This window comes from Xiphophorus hellerii, chromosome 18 (genome assembly GCF_003331165.1).
Source record: "Xiphophorus hellerii strain 12219 chromosome 18, Xiphophorus_hellerii-4.1, whole genome shotgun sequence".
NCBI classification, from domain to species: Eukaryota; Metazoa; Chordata; class Actinopteri; order Cyprinodontiformes; family Poeciliidae; genus Xiphophorus; species Xiphophorus hellerii.
In genome coordinates this window covers 2,555,455-2,573,365 of record NC_045689.1, presented here as the reverse complement: position 1 = coordinate 2,573,365, position 17,911 = coordinate 2,555,455, and the positions used below count along the sequence as shown (strand labels likewise).

The 17,911-nt window shown below is 35.5% G+C and overlaps 2 protein-coding genes across 3 annotated transcripts; both read right to left on the bottom strand.

The window, feature by feature from the left end:
- Window positions 1-1,283: 1,283 nt before the first annotated feature.
- clns1a (chloride channel, nucleotide-sensitive, 1A) lies at window positions 1,284-8,131 on the bottom strand. 2 transcript variants are annotated; one of them, XM_032544966.1, is made up of 8 exons: window positions 7,685-8,130; window positions 6,827-6,963; window positions 6,594-6,731; window positions 5,642-5,752; window positions 5,129-5,134; window positions 3,878-4,051; window positions 2,751-2,817; window positions 1,284-1,640 (listed from the first exon to the last, which is right to left on the bottom strand). In XM_032544966.1, coding segments are annotated over exons 1-8 (753 nt in total). In that variant the 5' UTR covers window positions 7,804-8,130; the 3' UTR covers window positions 1,284-1,639. The 2 variants fall into 2 exon arrangements, with proteins under 2 accessions (XP_032400857.1, XP_032400856.1); XM_032544965.1 differs by lacking the exon at window positions 1,284-1,640 and having other exon boundaries at window positions 2,750-2,817; window positions 7,685-8,131.
- A 356-nt stretch (window positions 8,132-8,487) lies between these two features.
- LOC116707508 (solute carrier family 35 member F2-like) lies at window positions 8,488-17,472 on the bottom strand. Its single transcript, XM_032544882.1, has 8 exons — window positions 16,297-17,472; window positions 15,202-15,377; window positions 14,197-14,324; window positions 13,161-13,320; window positions 12,044-12,200; window positions 11,907-11,959; window positions 10,294-10,448; window positions 8,488-9,604 (listed from the first exon to the last, which is right to left on the bottom strand). The coding sequence occupies exons 1-8, from the start codon at window positions 16,404-16,406 to the stop codon at window positions 9,299-9,301; spliced, it is 1,245 nt and encodes a 414-aa protein (XP_032400773.1). The 5' UTR covers window positions 16,407-17,472; the 3' UTR covers window positions 8,488-9,298.
- Window positions 17,473-17,911: the final 439 nt, after the last annotated feature.

Sequence of the window (17,911 nt, the reverse complement as noted above, 5' to 3'; positions counted from 1 at the left end):
GGAGTGACAGGAAAACAAAATGATAGCAGTTCGAGAGGAAATTGTTGTGGATAAAAGAGGAAAGGTCACGTCACCAGTTTGGCAGTTTTTAAGGTATTTAAAACAAAACAAAAAAACGAACCCATAATTATTGATATCCACCGACATAAAAAACTCTTATATTTTCCAGCACTACTTTTATTTCCCCTTAAAGAAAATCCATTCCGTGTTTTCAGACGTCACCTCACTGCAAAAACACAATCTTTTAAAGTATTTTGACTAGTTTCTAACGTTTTGAGCACACTTGAAATAAGAAAACTACCTTACAAGTGACTTTTTGTAAGTCAGTAATTATTGAGTAGTGATTAAATAAGTATCTCCACTGGCAGATTTTTTCACTTAAAAAGAAGAATTAATTGCTATAAAGCTTTTTAGTTGCGCGCAGTACTCCGATGCTATTTTGTTACTCATTCTGCTGCAAGTTGGCTTAATTTTGACGCGCAAGACGTAACCGGTAATATCCGGTTTAGGATTTTCAAAATAAAAGATCCGGAAGTAGTTCATTATTTCTTGCGCGGCCCGGTACCAATTGGTCCGTGGACCGGTGGTTGGGGACCACTGCTATAAAGGACATAATCTGTCAGTGGGACTAGCAGTTTTTTAAAGATCAATATTCAAGAATTATTGACTTAAAACAATTTTCTAATTATTGTTGAAATATTACTTGTAAATTAGTTTTGTCTTATTTCAAGTATTCTAAGATATTGGCACTAGAAACTAAAACAATATCTTAAAAGTACACTTTATAAAACATTTTACTTGGTGAAACATTTTTTTTACTTGGTAAAATGTTTTTTTCACACAGTTCTGGTAAGTGTGCATATTAATCTCACTATTAATGCAGCTGTTCTGTGAACATCTCACAGATTTGTTAAACATTTCCAGATGCTTGAAGGTGCCACATTCATCTGTTTAAATGTCCAGCCATCATATCACTCAGGAGGGAGGCGGGTTCTGGTCCAAAAGTGAAACGTGTTCTGTATCGACCCTGGCTGAAAGGCCACGCAGAGGAAGAAGCCATAAATCCAAAACACACATTAAAAGCCAGATTGGAGTTTGCAAACGTCCACAGGGACAAACGCGTTCATAATGACCATCCGTACATTTGGAGAAAAAACTGGGCTGGTTGAACCATCCAGTGACGTATGGAAGTGGCAGCATCATGTTGTGGGAATATTTTAAATTTCACACTTTAACTAGTCTGATTAAGCAAAACCACAGCCAACAAATCAAACTCAGAACAAAAGATACAAAATTATTTTATTGATAATTTCTTACAAAGACATCTAGGGAGGAAAAAAAATCTAGTAAATTAAGTTTTAGGTACAAAACAAAAGAGTCAACAGGATTTGAGTATTTTCTCCAACAGTTCATCAGTAGCTCCCTCCATCACAGCAGCCTGATGACCTAACAATAAAAATGCATCAACATGCTGCAAACTGAGCTTCAACACGAGACATGAGATGATGCAAGACGGACCACTAAGAACAGAAAGCTCCTGAAACAGGAAGAGGATTTGGGCCAGAGCAGAACCAACGGAAATAAGTGCTGCCGTCTTCTTCTCTGATCCCACTGGTGCTTCGTTTGGACACGACTTCGTCCTGCAGGGAGAGTCAAACATATGCATAACAAGGCCTGCAGCAGCGTTTGTTCTATTTATATTTTGTTGCTGCCTTTTCCTAACATTTGGCTTTCTTGTTTAGGAATGCAAAATCAAATCTTCTCAGTGTTAAATTTATAAATTATTAATGAGGGAGCCTTTAGATTCCTCCAGTTTGAAGTAATTTCAGTACAGGAAGCAAGATGAAATAGAAACAAAGCCTGAAACGAACAATTAGTCTGATGATTAATCGATTGTTCTGACGATTAATCTGGTAGTTTGATGATTAATTTGATTAAAAAATTGCCGATTTTCTACCACTTAAGCCTTTTCTATAGAATATTAGAAACACTTTTAAATATGCAGATAAAAACTTATGCAATTCCTCTTTTAAATAGGAAAGTAAACGTGCAATAAGACAGTATTCCCTTAATGAATACTAAACATCTAAAAACGTACTGCGAACAGCTCAGTTCTTTCTGTTTGACATATCACTACAATGTAGAGCTGATTTGTTATTTTTTAGATTAATGATTAATAATTGGATGCAAAAGATGCTTAATTTGAGATAAAAACATTTTTTTTACAGAATTTGAACCAAGTAAAGCTAAAGTGATGCCACTTGAGAAGTTCTGGGTAGAAAACATTTTTAGACAAAGAAGGTTTTCATCCTAAATGCAAAATGTATTTATTTGTACAGTTTTAGCTTAATATCAGCCCTGACTATGTTGTTCTTCCAGCAAATGGCCTTTTTTTAAGAGTCTGTATACTTCAGTTCACGATTAATTCGTTACTAAATTACTTGATGATTATTTCAATAACGAATTAATCACCGATTATTTGATTAATCATTTCAGCTCTAGAAGAAGCTGAATCGGTTTAAACCCTGATGTTTGTTAGAATCCACAGAAATGTGACTCCATCACTGCAGTTAAAATGTAGCTTGTTGCTTAAACCTTCGACAGAAATCAACTCTGGAAAACATTCACCATCAAGGATCCTATGCATACATTTATAAATATCCAATTAAATAAGAAAAATTTGTCAAATATGAAAATCATTTTAAAAATACATATTTATTCTAAATAAAAAAGACAAGAATTGTCCTTACTAGTGCTCAACATCTGCATCCTCAAACTGACCGGCCTCCATCGCTGCAGCATCCACCTCCATTCCATCTGCAACAACAAAACAAATATTTTTACATGCAGTGTCTCCTAAATAGTATTCACTCCCTCTGTGTACTCTGGTAAGAGACTACTAGCACCAACTGGCTGGATCTCTGTTGAATTAGCTCACTTTAAGCACTTTAAAAGGAGTGAATATTTCTGCACTTATTTTTTGCTTATTTAAAAAAAAATAGTTTTCACATTCATGTTATTATTTTTCATTAAAGCCAAATTCTGTTGATTGTGATTTAATTGTAAAAGCAATAAAAATGCAAAACGTCCCTGGTTGTGGAAGCTTTTTATAGCCACTGTATCGTGTTTCTTTCTCCAAATAAAATTGAACTTTTACGTTTATTTGAGAGGAAAAATGAGTTGAGACTCAGTCTAAACATTTAAAAAAATAAATCACATCATGTTGGAAAAGGCGTTTTGTCAAAACTATTTAAATAAACTTAAAACAAATATTGCAAATAGAGCATCTTTCAGGATGGATTCTCATGACTGTTAAGAATTTTAATTAATGTGAGTTACAACATCTTTTATTTTCCCTTTGGGATCAATTAAGTATTTTTTAATTTGAATTAACCATTTTAATCCTCTCAATTTGCATCATAATTTTTTTAATAAATAAGGATTTGATTCCTGAGTAAAAGCTTGGATGCTCTTTCTAGTTCATTTCTGATGTCACAAATTTAAACTCTGTTTTCTACCTCTTTGTTTTTCGTGTTTCTATTCTACTTGGACATTTTAATTTTTCATATTGTATTTAATATTTTGGACACAGCTAACTGGAAAAACATCTTTTGTGTCAATTTATCTTCTTGTTGTTTCACTAAGTCCAGTAACTGCCCTCTTCCTGCAAGTATTTGTGTTAGAAATTAAAATTTCGCATTTTTTCTCTATTAGCAGAAGCAAACAATGAGCAAAAAAGGATGCCATTTATTCAGTTGCTAAATAAAATAAGCTTAATTTTTTGATAGATTTGTATAATTAAGCAACAGACTGTGATGTTTGTTTGTTTTTTTTAAATCAAGAGAGAATAAAGAAACAGCATCAGCTCGACTCAAACCTTCAAACTCGGCTTTTGTTTCTTCGGTTCTGACTCCGGCCATGTGGTACTGCTGGCTGACAGACTGGGCCAGCATCCCCTCCAGCCTCTCCAGCGTGGCCTGGCCCTCCTGCGTGAGCGCTGACAAACCCTCGTCACACGTGTAGAAGGTCGGGATGTCGGCATGGCCGTGCTCTGAGTGCATGAACAAACATGGGGAATCAATCTATCCTGAATCAAGAGTTGTTTTAGCAGGTTTTAAATTTTTACAAAGCTATGATCAGACTTATTGATTTTAGCCTTTAAGAACTTTAATATGTGCGTTTGAAATATTTTTCTTCTTGAATTATTTACTTCAGGACCAGAGACGTCACACTGTGTGTGAGAGAGCAGTTGGTGTAATAAAGGGTTTATAAAATGAGTACAGTTTACATTTTAAAACATTTTTAGCTTTATTTAATTGCTGGGTTTCAGACACGTGACCAGGATGACGCGCGAAAATCAGATGGAGGTCCGGAAGGGGATTTCTCCGGTTCAAAACAAAGCAAAATTCATCACAACGAGTAGCTAATGCCCTAAATAGGATGGAACAGACGAGGCATCTCGAAAAAATCCGTATATATTTAGGACAGTGGTTCCCAAAGTGTGAGGCGCGCCCCCTAGAGGGGGTGCAGTGCCATTGCAAGGGGGGGGGGGGAGGGGAAGATGAAAAAAACAAAAACAAACAGTTACACAAAAGTGTTTCACTGTAAAGATGGTTTGTAGTTTGTTTTGTTGCAACCTGTAGTGTGAAATAAACTTCAGTGGAGTTTGAAAACAAAATATGTGTTTAGGTTTATGTCTGGCTGAACGATGTGTGAGCCCAGTTGATGTTTTTTTTCTGTTTTGGGGGGGATTTTATTGTAATCCATAAAGGGCCCAGAAAATCTTTGGGAACCACTGATTTAGCATATGATCCGTATTATCTCGGTAAAAAAGGTTTCTCTTGTAATCTTGAGGATTTACCTGGTGTCCAGGCGATTCACATAACTAACTACCTGGAGCTGCAGAGTTCATATTATATGACGAGCCAGATGAAAGGTTTCAAAAGCCTGGACAGTACAGTTATGTAGTTTCCAGTCATTCAGCGTTTTATAGTGCTTTACTACAGCAACTAGTGTCTCTGCAGGTTTGGACGTTTTTCGGTAACCTTTAAACTGATCTTAGACCGTTATTGCAACATTTAAACATTTTTACGTTGTGTTATTGTGTGATAAACTTTACACATCTTACCTGCCTCTGCAAAAAACCCGGTCCATGGAGAGATGAAAAACAAAAAGAAATGAAGGAGAGTTAGTGTTATTTATGTAATTCAGGGATAATTATGATGAGCTACTGAGCAAAACAGCAGTTCAAGAATCACTTTAAAAGGGGATCTATTATGCAAAATTCACATTTTGTGCGTTTTTATACTTCTGTTTGGGTCTCTGCTGTTTTCAAAAACAGCCCAAGCACTTAAAAGAAAAAAAAACACAACAGTAATGTTTTTAATCGGTTTCACCTTGGGGATCATCAAAGCATATTCTATTCTATTTTTGGTGTCTGGAAAACGAGCCATTTCAAAAACCTTCGGAATGTTGAGTCACATTGCGCCGTTACCTAGCAACCCCAGCCAGCCTAACCCGTTACCTAGCAAGGCATGATGGGACACCTTTAATTATTACAAGAAAGTCTGGAACCTTGGAAGTAAAACGTATTAAAATCACAGGTCAGTTTTGCGCTGTGTTGTACTTTTTTTTTCCTCACCAGCTTCTTCCACGTCGTACTCCTCTCCCTCAAAGTCATTATCAGAGTCTTCGTCGTCCGGGTCGGGATGAAGGGCCTGGCATTCACACATGGCTGAGAACATGGACTCCACTGCATGGAAAAGATCAGACCATCAAACCTGATGCATCACTGAGGCAGCACTACTCCACTACTGTCACTTACTTCAAACAAAAAACTGTTTGTTCTGTTTAAAACAAGAAAAAAAACTGAATGAATAAGAAAATACGGATGCGTAGATGTAAAAGTAAAAAAAAAAAACAGCGGGTGATTTATAATGTGTTTTTTTAAGCAGGATAACTTGATGACATTAATATTGATGATCTAAGCTTTTGTCAGATCCATGCATTGATATCTTATCCTTTCATAAAACCCATGATAAAAAAATTTACACTCTCCTTCAATCTAGAGCAGTGGTGTCCAAACGTTTTGCCCCACAGGCCAATAAGAAAAAGTTGAAAGTACTCTGGGCGGCCATTTTTCCATTGGCTAAAGCAAATTTTATATTCCATCTGACAATAGAAAATACATCTGATAGAATATCTAATTCAGAACCGCACAGCATTCTGGGAGATGTACACAGAGCAAAGACTTTAACCACTAACAGCTAAAGCTAAAGCTTAGTTCACACGGCACAATTTTTCCCATCCCACAATCTTAGAACTTTGGTTACCTAGCAACTCACTATTTTTTTTGGTTACCTGGCAACAACCTGTTGAGTAACTTATACAGCAGCAGTTAAAGGTTTCACAACCATGCCTTATAACTGCTTAAAAATAAAAAACAACAGTGTGGGGTGAAAACTGTATAAAACAGAAAAGCTCACGGCAATATATCAGATACTTAAAGCAAAAAAACCCAAAAAACTAATCAATAATTATCAATATAAAAACAATATAGGTTGAAAGTCAATTCCCACAGTGTGGTCACTCACATGACGTCTTGTCGGTCGGCACAAACCGAATCTCTGTGATCGTCCCCTCATCATCGTCATCATCCCCGTCGCTGCTGCCGCCGCCGTCATCGGCTTCATCACCAGCTCCTTTCTCTGCCATTTCCGCCTCATTCTCATCTGTAAACATCAAACCAGTGACTCCAAACATTTTCTCAGAAGGTGACAGAAACATTCACTGTTCACAGGTATTTCAAAACAAACTTCCCCCTTACCGCTGAGCTTTCCGTTCACCATGACGTACAGGTGTTCCTGGGGGTAAGCGCTCACGTCCCTGGAGATGGCATGGAGACCGATGGAGGGATACTCCAGAGAGAAACCCAACCCTGATCCATCGAACCACGACAAGCGCCTGACAGAAACAAAAATACACAAGGTGTGGGTTTGTGCAAAACTCCTTAATCACTCAATCAAGTTTATTTGAATAGCACATTTCAGCAACCGTGCACTTCAAAGTGCGTTATTTTCATCATAACACAAAAATGCAAAGTCACAAAAGACACAGTAAACAACTGAAACATTATCTTTTGTCAAGTGCCATCGCTACACATCCTCATACTTTAATATATGTTTGTACACTTTTCAAGCATTTTCAAGATAAGATCTCAAACTTTTCCAGCATCACACTTTGGAGACACAAACAATACAAGCCACAAAAGACCATTTCAATTCACTTAATGCTGGACAATAAATCAATAAGTATATATATCGCGATAAACATGTAACCAATATCAACAGAAAATAAAAGTTTTAAATATTGTACTCTATGTGTAATGAATCTCTAGAAAATGACGATTTCTTTTCTGAGATTACTGCCAAGAAGTATAGCAATTTTACGCAATATTCTAACGTTTTTAGTTGTAATCGTAGCGTGTGTGGTATGATGCAACAGAAACAAAATAAATATAGGTAATCATGCAATTAAAACCAAGTATGACGACCCCTGCAATATATTATACAACATATTTATCTACTTTATTTGTATATATTGACCCATTTTCTGCAATAAATATGTTATTAAAACCCCAACCTGCTGTCCACAGATGAAAACAAGCCCCATGTGCTTCACTTACGTTTCGGCGACGTACAGCGTGCCGCAGCCCAGCCTCTGCCCGTCCAGCACCGCCGTGGTGTCGGCTTGCTCGTGCCGCACTCCCTCGGTGGGAGGGGGGATGTTTTTCAGGAGAACCATTGTCCTTGTAACAGTAAAATCGTCCTCAACGTCGAATCTGGACCGAACAAGTAGCTGTATGACCTACTTCGTGTCGCAAATCTGGCTAATTTATCCCGAGATAACTTCACGGTAATTGCGTGACGGTGGGCAACGGGAGGAGAATAAACCGTAGCCGCTCTCTGCCTTTCTCCTCCCGGATAAACTGACCCAGGTTTGGAGAACTATCACAGGAACTGATAAATAGGAAAGTTGTGCTGTTAGTTAGCTAACTGCTGTCCCTGTTGCTTGGCTGCGTCGGCCTACGTCGAGCTGAAATAACGCGGCTTGTACCATTCGTGACGTATGATACGCTAAAAAGAAATCACGTGTCGCACGCCAGCCCGACGGTTGGAGGCACAGACGTTCGTACGTTACTTCGAAATTCACGAACATGTTTCTACGTAGTTAGGCAGTTTCATTTTGAATGAGTTTCAGGCGCCCTCCAGCGGTGATAGTGCGCAAACTACCAAGATTCAAAAATGCCTCGGCATTTTTTTAAAATAAATTTACGTATATATGAATAAATAAAACATTTGCTACACGTGCAATTGTGCTAATTACATAAAATATGTAGAAAATATATCTATAATTATTAAAGGGTGTCTATAATTTCTACAACAAATGTGCTACAGTACATCAAGAAGTACCAAAATGCATATTTAGTTTTTTGATTTTTAATTACATTTAAATTACATTTAATTAAAGTGTAAATGCATTTTCTTAATGACTTAAGATAATGACATCATAAAATAAATACATAATAAAATATTACACATAGGCATGTCATTTTAAACTGAAATGTGTATTAAAAAATCTAATATGACATATTTTAAATGTGTTCATAAATCAGGCAGAATTATGAACATAGACAAAAAATACATTGCATTTCAATGTTCGGCTGTAAAACCTAGCATCCTGACATTTTCATGGACTTTACTGTTTACAATAAAACTGTCTTATATTATAACAAAACTTCTATGCAAATGCCCCAAGGGCTTATAACCAGTTTTACCAAAATATATGCAAATTTGAAAATTATTAATTGCCTTATAAAACTTTTAAAGTTCTTGAACTTTTCACATTTGTTTATGTTGTAATGACAAACTTGAATGTATTTTATTGTGAATTTATCTAAAAGAGCATTAAAATAATAATAATAAAAAACAATGTATGGTGAATGCAGAAGGAGAACATGCAGAAAAAAAGTTTAATTAACCTTATTAACCTTAAACTGTCTTATGAAAATTTATATATTTCTGGGTCAAAATCCACAAAAAGCCTGTCTCTTTTCTGTTTTTTAATTTTTTTTAAAGAACTACCAATATTTTGTATGCTGCCATCATTTTTCTGCTCTGATTTAATTATTTTCAGGGTTCTGGGAGACGGAGACAGACACAAACCAAACGAGGTGTAGTGCACACCGACACGAATGAAAACTCAATATAGAAATGTTTAAAACACTCTCTTGAGCTGTTCACATTTTCGTGCTCTGTTCAACAGAACGATCTCCATCAGTTTCCTCTCTAAAGCTTTGTGATGAATCTGTCTTATCCGCTCGCCGTTCTTCATCCTCCTCCTCTACCTCAGCGGGGATCCTTCCTGGATCTTCATCTCTGTTGGAGTCATCCTCAGTCGCTCCAGGATTCTCATAGCAGCCTTCCTCGCAGATTGAGGAAGAGGAAGAAGAGACGGCGGCGGCGGCGGTGGGCGGCGGCACAGCATTGAAGACGATGAAGCCGATGAGGATGACCACAAGAGAGACCAGGTAGAGTCCAGAGAACTGAGCAAAGAGTTGATATTTTTACAGATGCAGTTGAAACAATGATGCAAAAAATAAAAAATAAATAGAAATAGTGAAACAATGAAAATAAAAGCAAAAATGACAAACTTATACAGTTATATGCAGCCACAATCATAAAAAACCAAAGTGTATTCTGTCTTAATTATAGCGTTTCCCAATGATCTGGTCTTTCTCAGGTTATAAACATTTAAATCTAACATCCAGTGCACAAAAACTGTCATTATTTATTGAACAAAGATAAAGTCAATTTTATAATTCGACGTCACATTTACAGTTGCATACTTCCTTGGGTCTGGAGTAGCTTTTCTAATAACTTCACAATATTTATGTTGACATTTTTACAATATCTTACCATTTTTTTAATTCTTTATTCTGTTTTTATATATTTTATGTTATATCTTTGTGTGAGCCTGCTTGCTTCATTGTTTATTTTGCTCTTAGTTCTTAGATTTGGTTCTTATTTTATTGCATCTCATTTTGATTTCCTTAGATTTTGAGTTATCTTCTACTTTCTGTTGGTCTGTCTTACAAACTCCCCCCAAAATAGTTTGTGATTCTAACAGATAAGGAGCTCTGTCTTTTAATTGCTCACAAAACACAAACACAGCTTTCTATTTCTCTCTTTTTTTCTGATCAAATGAACCCTGAAAATGAAAAATGTTGCTCACGTTGTACTGGAAGAGGAAGATCCCGCAGAAGAGGCTGAAGAGGTCGGCAGTGAGCAGCGAGAGATTGACTGAGGTGGCGCTGCTCAGCTTCATCACTATGGGCATGAAGCTGTACAGAGCGTACATGCACAGAGCATAAGCTGCAAGCAGAAGCCCTGGGAGGAGAGAAGAGCAACGGTAAATTCAGATAAAAACAGCGAAAACCTGAAAAAGTGACTTAGGTTGTAGCATGTGGTTATTATTAAACAAAAGGTTGGTGTCTGGGAAACATTTCTATAAAAACAGTATTGACGTTTTTGTAATTTTTCAAAGAGGTGTTGACCAAATTTGTGCTTTTTTCCTTACATTTAGCTCCCAGTGCTGTTATTTTTAAACAATTTCAGCCAAAATGCAAAGAAATTTAAGAACCTGACATTTAAGAGATAGTGGAAACTGTTGACTTTAAAAGATTACATGAAAGTATCTTTTTTTTTTTCTCTCCCCTCCAGGGGGTCTTTTGTGGGCTCTAGTGTCCCTCATATGAAAGTAGGCTGACAGGAAAGGGGGGAAGACATGCGGTAAATGTCGCCGGGACCGGGAATCGAACCCGCGAAGGCTGCGTCAAGAACTCAAGGCCTCCAAACGTGGGTCACGCTTTCCCCGCCACCACAGCACGCCCACATGAAAGTATCTTTAGATCGAACAATGGCTACTGCAGTTGAATTTTCCTATTGGTTACGACAGTACAGCTTGGTTGATGTCTATGTCACAGCCCAAAGGTCAGGTCTCCAAAATCAAAGAAAAAAATTTGCTATGTTTCTCCGTTAGTTGCTTTTTTGTAAAAAAAATAAAATAAAATAAAGTTCCTGGAGTGAAAGATTTCTGGAAAGTTGCTAAATATAGCAACAAAGTCGTTAAGTTAGTAACAGTGCTTTCCAGCAGCAGAAAGCTTACAAAAACTGACCAAAATCACTTTTAAAGTTCAACTTTTTAAAGTGGTGGCTGCTTTAAAACGTCGAACAAGAAAATAAGAAGTGAAAGGTGCAATCATTTATCTCATGGCCAGTTTCATTATTTTTTTGAGTGACTGATGTGGAAAAATTTATTTTTATTTCTTTATTAATTTGGTTTTAACTAATTCTGTTAGTTACCCATTATTTTGGTAACCAAACAAGATTTTTTTTTAATGTAATAGCAAGGTATCAACGTTTATCCCTCTCTGCTTATAAACAACACTGAAAAAACATACAGTTAGAAATTATGACACTATAATTTATGCTAATGGCCTTATTTTGAAATTTTGCCGGAAGTCGGTATAAAGCGAGGCGGAAAGAGAAGCTAATGTCGGACCGGCTAAAACAAGCTGTCTGCCGTTGTTTTATCTAAGAGGTTAATACGTCTCTAATACCGTCGCTGCAACAGCAAATTTGTGAAACTAAACAAATAAATGAAAGGCCGATGCCAGAGAAGTAAGTTAGCTATATTTAGAAACAGTCAAAAGATAATTAATTAACGTTAATGTCGTCTTGCCCAGACTTGGCCGTGCCCCTCTGTGTATCTTGGCTCCGCCCGCTTTGGTCGAAGTTTTTACACTTTTAACATTCAAAGTTATTCTGTGTAAAATAAATACTAACCAACTTGCCAGCTCCAGATAATATTGGACAATTCATTACGCTCCAGGATAACCCTGCACGGAGGGGAAAAAAGAGGTCAAACAGCCAAAAGGTTAAATAGGATGTTAAATGAATTCAAGTTGCTGATGGCGGCTCACATCTGGACGGTGCTAATGACGGTCCCAAACAGGCCAACCATCCCCAGGAACTCCACTCTGCTCAGGTTCTTCACTGTGTACTCCTGAGACACATTAGACACCGCGTACAAAGCAGCACTGAGCAGAACCAAACCGTCTCCTAATAAGATGTTGGAGGCTGCAGAAAGAGGGAAACAACTTTAAGAAGATCAGGATCAGGACAACACTAATTTGGGTTATTTAGCCTGTGATAAGAGAAAAAAATGGGGATTCATTGTTCAAAGTCGTATTTTCTCCATGTTATTAATCTATAAATGTCAGAGTTTCAAATAAAATATTTAAGTACCTAGCTTCAAATTAAACATTTAGCTAACTAAATATTATCTGACTGAGCTAAATACTTATTTTGACGCTAAACAATTACAGTAGCTTGCGAAATATTTTGATTCAAACTTAGCTTAGATACTTAGCTTATATAGCAAGCTAAGTAAATAATATGACTAAATATTTGGTTTGAAGCTAAATATTTAGCTTGTTCACCAAATATTTGGTGTGACTCTATACATTTAGCTTGGTAGCTAAGTATTTAGTTTGCAGATGCATGTTTAATTTGCTAACTAAATAATTGATTTGAAGTTAGCTTAAAGTTAGCTTTAAGCTACATATTTTGCTCGTACACCAAATATTTGGTTTAAATCTATAAATTTAGCCTGGTAGATAAATATGTAGCTTGTATCTACATATTTAGCTTTTAAATTAAATATTTTTGTTTGAAGCTACATATATATTAGCTTGCTATCCAAATAAATGGCTTCTGACTAAATATTTAGCTTGTTATCTAAAAAAATGGTTTGAAGCTAAATATTTAGCCTGCTAATTAAATATTTAATTTGAAACTGTTTCATTTTTAAATGAATGAATAATATGGTGAAAATATAACTTTTTTCTCTTATGAAAGGCTAAGTAACCCAAATTGATGCTGTCAATAAATTGACTTCACCAAACAAAGTTTAAAATCTGAACCATCTCATCAAATACTTTGTATTTATGCAAAACCAAAAGAAATGGAGTCCAAAAAACTGAGTACAGCCACTACGTTTATCCAAAAACTGGGTTCAAACATCACAGGAGTTCTTACTGGAGCCTTGGTCTCTTCCAGCCAGCAGGTCAGCGCCGACCATGGCCCCAACTCCCAGCAGACAGAGGCAGACGGCCACGTAGTGGATCAGTCTGTACCGGGTCTTCAGGATCCACCAGGACAGAATCATTAGGACCGGGATAATAAAGCAGTCCAGCATCTGGGACACAGAACACAAGCAAACCAACTTAGGATGACAAACAATTAATTACAGACACAGTAGAAAGAAAGCACATCCTTTAGGAAATTATAAAAATGATTTTGTTGTTAAAAGTTATTTAAAGCTGCAGGATGAAACTTTTATAAAAAATATCTTTGCATATTTGTTAAAACTGTCACCATATTGCGATAGTTTGTTATAAGACAGATAATCTATGAAAACGTTGCTCTCCTTCACCTCCTCCTGGAGCTACTATTACCAAAAAGCACCGATCTCGACTAAAAACAACCAATCAGAGCCAGGAGGAGGGGCTTAGCGCTGTCAATCATCTTCATGTACTCGCTGCTAAATGTGCTAATGGTGGAGACACAACTTACAGTTACAGGAAAACCTTAGCCGCTGTTATCGGTGGCTATATTAGCATGTATGATAGGGTGTGCTAGCTGCAGCAGAGCAGAGAACAGTTCAAACTCAAAAATACTTTATTGATCAGAAAGGAAAATTAGATAATAATAGATCACATGGAGGGGTGATTGACAGCACTAAGACCCGCCTCCTGCCTCTGATTGGTTGTTTCTAATTAGCACTAGGAAAAGGAAGACGAGCTCGATTTTTTTTCTCAGATTATCTGTCTCATACCAAACTGTTACAACATAGAGACAGTTTAAACAAATTAAAAATAAAACAGCTTTAAATCAGTTAAAGCAGATGAAGAATAACTGAAAAAGAAATTTGCCATGAGATTTAAAGACAACAAGAAACAAAAAGACAAACTCTACATAAAAGGAGAGCATTTCACTCAATAAAAATATTTATTTTTGTCAATAAGAGATCAAACATTTCTTATTGAAGCTGCAAACCCCATGATGTACTGACCTGGACGCTGGTGAGGGTGGTGTACTGATAGGCTTTGACCACGGTGTAGTTGGCCTCCACATCCACCAGACCCAGCAGTAAGTACCTCCACCATCTTCTCCTAAGGATCTGCAAGATATTTCCATCCCCTGTGTTTTAAAGGGGATCACCCCGGAGTTTCAGTATTGACGTGTTTGTTTTTTCACCAAGCATGAGGACAGTTCATTAAAAATAAGTAGATCAGATGAAATGTGTGCAGTAATTCTGCAGATAATGGTGCAAACAAGCTGTGTTATAACTGAAAATCTGGTAAACTGAAGAACAAAAAGTGTCCAGTTGCATAATTGTGAAAAAAAAGAGAAGAAAAAGTCAAAACTTAGAAGGTGACAGAAGAGGATTAGGGCCACTGAAAAAAAAAAGTATTTTTTCTCAGAATCAGAAATATTTAATCTGGCAAATCTATTCTTAAAACTCAAATCTAGCAAATACATTTGTTACAGAGTTTCCATATATAAACCCTATAACACCGAAGAAATAATTATGTCATTATTTTTACATGTTAGCAACTTAACCGACATACACATAAGAATGTTTGGTTATTTATTTGGATTTTGACATAGATTGACAGAATTAGAATTATGAGTTAAAGTCGAAATTCTGAGAAAACAACCTCACCATTACGAGGAGAAAATCTGAATCCTGAGAAAACAAATTTGGATTGGAAAAAAATTCAGATGAAAAAACAAATTTAATTCTGACAAAAAAATATATCTTAAAATATTGAGATTAAAGTCAAAATTCTAATTTTGAGATTAAAGTCACAATTCTGAAAGTAAAGTCAGAATTTTGAGTTTTTAGAAAAATAAAAAATGTGTATTCTTTTTTTCCTTCCAGTGACTCAAATCCTCGTCTGCAGAAGAATGTTTAAAATCTTGAAAAAGTCTGAAAGTGTGTCTGCCTGAATAAAATATGAAGCAGTTTGAATTTTAGCAGACATGCTTTAGACACCGTTAGCTGTGTTGCTACCTCTCCTGCAGATCATCATGCTGGTGTAGGTGGCGCACAGCAGCGTGTAGTTCAGGAAGCTCTGCAGCATCGGCGTGTTCAGGTGAAACTCTGCGGCCAGGTACTGAGAGGAGACTGCGGTACCACAGATGAGCCCGGCCAGACCCTGACCCATCGCCAGCGTTTTGAGAAGCTGCCTGAGAAAAATAGACATCACCGCCTGGTCAGAGATATTCACACGTTTACCAGATTCAATATGTGCCAGCTCCACTGGCAGATTATTAAAAAGATAATTTCACTGTAAAAACACAAAATATTACCAAGTAAATTTGTCTGTAAATATCTTATTATGCTTAAAATTAGAGAAACCTAACTTAATAGTAACTTTTCAGCACAATATAGAAGCCTAAATAATCAATTCCTTAATGTTGATGAAAAAAAACCAACTATTAGTTTCACTGGCAGATTATTTCACTGAAAACAAGACATTTCTCACATGCTATTAGTGAAATAATCTGCCAGTGAAACTGCTAGATTTTGGCTCACGTGTGACTTAATTTTGGAAAATACCCAGAAAATAATTAATTCAGAACAGAAAAATAACAGTTAAGTAAACAATACATGAATTTCTCATCTGAAGAAAAAAATCACAAACACAAAAGAAAAGAAATGAGCTTTTCAGTAAGATATAGGAGCCCATAAATTGGATTATTTCACTTAGAACGTTGGAATAAAGTAAAATAATCTGCCAGTTGAACTAAAACTTTTAATATTAAAGAATTGATGACTTAAAGCAAGCTCTTATATTTTGCTGAAGAGTTACTTATAAGTTAGTCTTGTCTTATTTCTAGATGAAAATTCTTGTTACGAATTTGTGTTTTTGCAGTTTATTTCATTTATTTAAACTATTTATTATTTTTTTCCTTGATTGTTTTTAATTTTTAAAAGTGAAGGTCTTAAAAAAAGAAAAGGAATGTTTTGAAGGGTTTTTTTTTTTTGTATGAATTTGGATTAGAAATAGCTTTTCCAACGTTGCTTTTTGCTGAAATAACCACAAACATCCTTACAGAGTTACTGTTATATCCTTAAATAATTATTATTTTTTTGTTTACTTACCAAGTGAAAACCTCCTTTGGTTTAAACTCCCTGATCCTCAGCAGGAATCCCCCCCGCTGGGCCTCGGAGCGCCCGTCCCTGCAGTCCTCACCGGGTTGTTTAGCAGCCATGTTGTCTCACTGTGGCGGCTGAAACTCCTCACAGCTTCTGCTGCTACTGACTTTTTAAAAAATCTTTTCCTTTCTTTGTTTCGGAGCTGAATGATTAACTGTGTGAGCGGCCAAAGATCATTCCTTCACTTATCTGTGCTCTTAAAAAGCCCGCAGGACACAATCAGCGCATGAGATAAGAGCTAATTAGAGAGTTTTATTTTATGGCAGTAAAACTTTTACTTTGATAAATGTGAGACAATTAAAGGAAGTAATCACTGTGTGTCCTCTTGTTATAACTGCTTATAATATCAAGAATTTTACTTATTCTTTGTTATTTTAGACAAAATTTATCCATATCATTAAAAAATAAAAAAATATGTGCATGTATACTATCACAAAACACTTTAAGAATAGCAGGATTTTTTTTTCTAGTGCGATTTTAACTATAAAATTGAAGTGGTAAATTATTTAAATGTGTATTATTACTATGTCCCTGAATGTCATAAATCTGTCTTTATGACTTCATCCCTTTTTATTTTTGTAATTTTAATGTCCTCTTATCTTGTCTGACATAATAATAATAAAAATACATGATAAATTTATTTGTATCACTTGTTAGAATAATCACAAGGTTAACCAAAGTGTTTTATAATGGGTAAAAATAAAATAAACACATAAAACCCAATGAATGAAACTGATTTAGAATAATATTCAACTCAACAAAGACAATTTTACTCTACATTGTGTAATGGCAGTAAAGGGGTTAAATTAAATTAACAATTTAAAAGGGCCATGTGTATATTTTTAATTATTTCACTGGAGAATATTGGCATCTTTTAGAGTTTAGTTCCATTTTGTTCATTTTTTCTCAAATTTGTCATAAGTAAAATTACAAATCTAACTGTTAAATTTACTGGATTTGCTCTGTTGTTTACATATTTGTAAGACCTGTTTTGTTCAAAATGGAAGAAAAAATATGAATATTGTATTTATCAGTAAAAGCAACAGGGATGCAATTTAATAAATATGTACTGCTTCCTACTCATTTTGAGATATGTGATAATAAATGAGGATTAACTTTAGAGCTGCGCATTTTGTTTTATTTGCTTTGCTATATAATGTATATAAATAAATGTTTCCGACTCTGTTTACATCTTTTTGAAAGATTTGCATTGACTTATTGTAGCTGATAACGTGGAAACATTAAACAATGATTGTTCAGAAAAAATCTAAAACCATTTAGTCTAGATTTTTATTCACATATTTTAAAACATAGCTCTGTTTTCTCATGGTAATATTTTCCTCTATTTAAAATCAACAAGAGACTTAAAAATTTAAATATAATTTTTTATGTTAATGATCAAATCTGTCCGCATCAAATCATATTAATGCTTACCAGCAGGGGGCAGTGTGTGAAAACAAAACTGTTTTTATACCAAATAAAACATTTTTAAACATATCCTCCACCTAAAGCTTCACTAATAAAATAGTTGATGTTATTAATTATATTAATAATATATAAT

What these genes read in the sequence shown, in the direction of transcription:
- clns1a (XM_032544965.1), bottom strand. Translation starts at nt 7,803, where the DNA reads ATGGTTCTCCTGAAAAACATCCCCCCTCCCACCGAGGGAGTGCGGCAC. An exon ending in ACGCTGTACGTCGCCGAAAC is followed by an intron (nt 6,964 to 7,684) that starts GTAAGTGAAGCA and finishes TGTTTCTGTCAG; the next exon opens with GCGCTTGTCGTGGTTCGATG. An exon ending in GGTGAACGGAAAGCTCAGCG is followed by an intron (nt 6,732 to 6,826) that starts GTAAGGGGGAAG and finishes TGATGTTTACAG; the next exon opens with ATGAGAATGAGGCGGAAATG.
- LOC116707508 (XM_032544882.1), bottom strand. Translation starts at nt 16,406, where the DNA reads ATGGCTGCTAAACAACCCGGTGAGGACTGCAGGGACGGGCGCTCCGAG. An exon ending in GTCATTAGCACCGTCCAGAT is followed by an intron (nt 11,960 to 12,043) that starts GTGAGCCGCCAT and finishes CCCTCCGTGCAG; the next exon opens with GGTTATCCTGGAGCGTAATG. An exon ending in TCTTCCTCTTCCAGTACAAC is followed by an intron (nt 9,605 to 10,293) that starts GTGAGCAACATT and finishes CTCTTTGCTCAG; the next exon opens with TTCTCTGGACTCTACCTGGT.